Source organism: Trypanosoma grayi (assembly GCF_000691245.1).
Source record: "Trypanosoma grayi strain ANR4 Tgr_1238_V1, whole genome shotgun sequence".
Lineage (NCBI taxonomy): Eukaryota > Euglenozoa > Kinetoplastea > Trypanosomatida > Trypanosomatidae > Trypanosoma > Trypanosoma grayi.
The window spans coordinates 1-4,265 of NW_008826857.1; the positions used below are offsets into that span (position 1 = coordinate 1).

The 4,265-nt window shown below is 57.3% G+C and overlaps 1 protein-coding gene across 1 annotated transcript; it reads right to left on the reverse strand.

The window, feature by feature from the left end:
* Positions 1–69: 69 nt before the first annotated feature.
* Positions 70–3,279, reverse strand: DQ04_12381000 (hypothetical protein; the record flags this gene model as incomplete). Its single annotated transcript, XM_009316734.1, has 1 exon — positions 70–3,279. The coding sequence occupies one exon, from the start codon at positions 3,277–3,279 to the stop codon at positions 70–72; it is 3,210 nt and encodes a 1,069-aa protein (XP_009315009.1).
* Positions 3,280–4,265: the final 986 nt, after the last annotated feature.

Here is a 4,265-nt window from a genome sequence, read left to right on the forward strand (position 1 = left end):
TTTTTTTTTTCAACACGATAAGAAGACTAGTAACGGTACTACTACACTTTTACTCACGCCATTCAGTCCTTAAAAAGACTCTTCAATCAAGCACACTGGAACCACATCTCTTGGATGGATGCGCGCGATGAGTTGCTCCATCTCTTTCCGTTTTGAAGCGTATTCTCTTGCAATCAGGGCCATCAGCTGGCGAGTCGTATAGAGGCTGTGCGCGGTGCTCACGAGCTCTGCAGCCCCACTGCAGGACGTCATGACAGACGTGTAACGCTGAACGTAGTTGGCTATTGGGTGGCGCGTCAGCGTGGGATGAATGCGAAATATCTCCTGACACAAATACTCTGCGTCGTGCATTAGTTGTTTCGCACCGAATTCGCAGAGCCTTCGTATCCGCGAAACGCCCTCCACGAAACCAGTAACAACATTAAGCATAACGTGGTCAAGGAGTCGTTTCATGCTCACGCTTGGGACATCCCTGTACAATTCCCGCAGCTCTTTTTGGCAGCGGAGGAGCGCATCCACAGCCTGACGGACAGGAGCTGAAAAACTGCTGCTGCCTCTCACTTGGGAGACAGCCGTGGGGAACCCCTTCGCGACGTCATTCCAGTTGAGCTCCTCCATCGAGCCCGCGAGGGATTCCGGCGACAGAAGCTGACTGCTGAGCACACGAAGGCCATGCTGGCTGACAAAATTGCACAGGCGCCCCATGGACTCCTTCATTACTGCCACCTGATCAAGTTGCTCCGCTGGCAGCAAGGGGCCCAATGACGTGAGCGTGGCCTTGAAAGCGAAGGCGACGGTGGTCACACTGCACAGGCCCGTCGCCCTCTCCACGGCAGCAAAGAGATGCGGACGACTGTTTGCAACGCTCTTCCACGCTAAACACGGGCTCGACTCGAGTACGTCCCATTGAAAGGAGTGTGGGATGTAGCTTGTGCGCAGGTGCGCGGCAAATTGCTTCAGCTTCGCGTCGGCGGAAGTACACGAAGCAAGCCACTGATTGTCGCTGGAGACAAAATATGCCACGATATACCACACAAAGACAGACATCAACGTGAGGTTCACGCCCAGCAGCGCGAGGGCTGTGCGCCGCAGAACCTGCGCGTACGCCACAGCCTCCGTCATCATCTTCACCACCATGAGGCTGGAAAATGTGAGCACCCCGACGCCGTCGTCCGGCGCGAGTAACCTCAGACGCTGGCCCGTGTCCGCCGGGCGCGCCTCCTGCAGCGCCGTCTGCGCAGCGAAAAAGGGATTGGGTGCCGCCGCAACCTCGGCGTCGCCCGCCCCGCGCAGGACATAACGCACCACAGCATCCCCGTCGTCTCGGCGCAGGCGCCCCGGAGGCACGACGAGGTACGTCGCCGCTGTCTCTGCATCCGCGCGTGACTCCTTGCAAGGCACAAGGACGTAGAGCGGCGGGAAGTCCGCCTCCGTCGCGCCCACTGGCCTTCCCGTGTCGCTGCGAAGCAGCTGGCACAAGGTGTCCGCCTGGCTACCGGCGAAGCACTGTCTAACAAGAAACGCCAGTCGGGCCTCCACATTGGTGGTGGCGTCGTCCGCCAAGCCACTCCCCACCGGCAATACCGGCCGACAAACATCTACGAACTGTAACAGCAGACGGCACGTCAGCAAGACCTCCATCAGCGTCACACTCTCCAGAGGCAGGTATGAATGGTAAACCTGCACCACCTGCAACGCCTCTTTCACGGCGTGCAGGCCAATACCACAGCAGCTTTCATACGCCTCAATGGGGAATACAGAGCTGAAAGATGAAACGGGAGCCGAGTCGTTATTCTTCAGCGCCGTACCGGTAGGGAATTCATTGATCAGGACACCTTTAAGAATCCCTTCAAAGATAATGCCTTCAGTCTCCGTCCACACGTCACTGTACGCCGAGGAGAAGAGCGTCTCAAAGAATCGTTGAAGAGTAAAAACGGCACGCAGAAACGAGCTTAGTTGGGAAACCAGCAGAAGTGTAGAGCGCCGCACCTCCAGAGGAGGGACATGACTCGCCAGCTCCATCACCCCATCAATGTCACCGGATGTCGCCTTGAAGCATCGCCTAACCACACCATACAGCTCATCCACAATACACATCTCTATAAGACGCCCCGGTGTCATTGATCCCATGGCGTGACTGTTGTTGTTTCTGTTGTTATTGTTGAATGTTGCCCCGTTGCGAAAACTAATGAACGCCGCAGTCTCCCCACGAGAACACAAGGCCCGCGCACCCCGAACCACACACAAGGCGGCGCGCAGAACGTTATCGGGCCAGACATCGGGTTCCTCCAGTAGAGCACCAAGGAGGTGAAAGAGATAGCTGCGCAACGCCGCTCCCACCACCGATGCTCCATTACTGCAGAGGAAATGGTGTTTCTCCAGGATGGCTGCCCCAAGGACGGTTGCCCCACACATCCCCTCCACATTCGCCCCTTCATTTTCGTGGAAAGAGCCGACTGGGGTGGATGCACAGAGCACATTCCCTCCTTGAAGTCGCAGCCCATCCAGCAGCTGCAACGCCTCCGCAAAGTGTCCGGCCTCCAGCAGGGAATCAACGCACCGTGTTTGGTCGTGTCGTCTCTTCATCGTCTTGAGCATACGGAAGAGCATCTTCAAGTTGGTGCGGCGTCGCTTTAGCGCCAATACACCAACCGCCTCACAGACTACCCTCTTTTGCAGCTGCACCTGTTGGCGTGTTGATTGACACGCTGAAATGCACGTGTCCATTGCATCACAGAGATCCAGTAGCACTGGCACAGCAGACAAGTAGAGCCTCGCCGTTCCGCACACCGCAGCCTTACCAGCCAGCAGCCCCCCATCGCTGGCACATGCCTCGCAACTGCCCCTTGCGCACGTCAGCGGTTCATTTTCTATCTCTGCTGCAGCCCCTGGGCCGGAGCACATCATCTGCCGCTTGAAAGCCGCCTCAAGCAGGAGGTACATCTCCTCCATGTGACGCAGCTTTTCGGTTTGTATCGCCACGATGGACGCGAGGAGATCGTCGGTCCCCCCGGGCATGCCACAGATGTACTGCACCACGTCCTCCCGCGCCGTCACCGCGGAAGACCATTCCGCCGTAATTCGGGCGACGCGTGCATGCGTCAGCGACACCGTGCCGTCACCTCCCACCGCCCCCACCTTCTTCTCTGTTGTTGGCGCAGTCAAGGGAAAGGAGAGGGACAAATTCCGCCGCAGGCGCCGGTGCCGCTCCTTCTCCTCCAGTAGCAGCGCGGCGTACCACTCGACAGGACCGCAGCAGCAGTCGCCATCAGCAGGCATCACCTGCTGTCCGCGTTCTCCACTTGTGGATGTTCGCTGTCGGTTTTGGTTCCTCGTTTCCGGGTGGCGCTGCTTTATACACCTACTGCCCCTCTCAGTTCTGTTGCTCCTCCACCACGCCGCCCGTTTACACCGCAGGCAATATTGCCAAGGTGCCGTTCCCTTTTTTTTTGTCTTGTCGTTGCCTTCGTGCTGTGTGCGCACGTGACTGAGAGCTGCGGCAGCGGGCGCCACCGCCACCTGCCGCTGCTGCTGCAAAACACACATGTGTGGTGGGACCCCGCAAAAGGTAAAAAAAAGAGGCAAATGTGGGGGCAAAAACTAAAACAATAAACCGCAGGTATCTGACAGTTCACAGCAACCAGCTAATCACATTGGTGAGAGTGAAGGCGCATGGGTGTGCGTGATCGGTCGTAGCCGCGCCACAGAGGAGGAAGCACACTTAGAACCACATGGCTGGCAGCGTCTGTGCCACACAGGGTCCTCATTTTCCGCTCGTCTAGTTTCTTTTTCTTCGTTGATGTTTTTTTTTCCCCCCTTCTCTTCTTTTTTTTTTTTTCTTCTTCTTTTTGCTGCTGCGTTACTGCACCGTCTCCCGCCTCTCCCGACTCCTTTGGCCTCCCCCTTTTTGCTCTTGTCTTCGTTTCCTTGTTTTCTTCTTTTTTTTTCTCTCGTCTCATTTCTTTTTTTTTTTTCCTCCTGCTTTCACTCGGCCTCATTCGTCTACCCTCGTCACACGCTCCTTCGCCCCCTCCTCCTTTACTCAGCCGCGCACAGGTGGTGTTGTCGTTGCTGCTGCTCCGCTCGCTGCCGCTGGCCGCCCGTCGCTGTCGGCTCCCCCGCAGCGCAGCCGTGTGTCAGTCCCACGCGGATGAAACGCCCGGGGAGGGGTGTCTTCTGCTCAATGGGCGGAGCGCCACCGCCCCACCCTGAGTTTGCCATCGCAGCCCCCACCACATCACAGCCCCCCACTTCATTTTCGGATT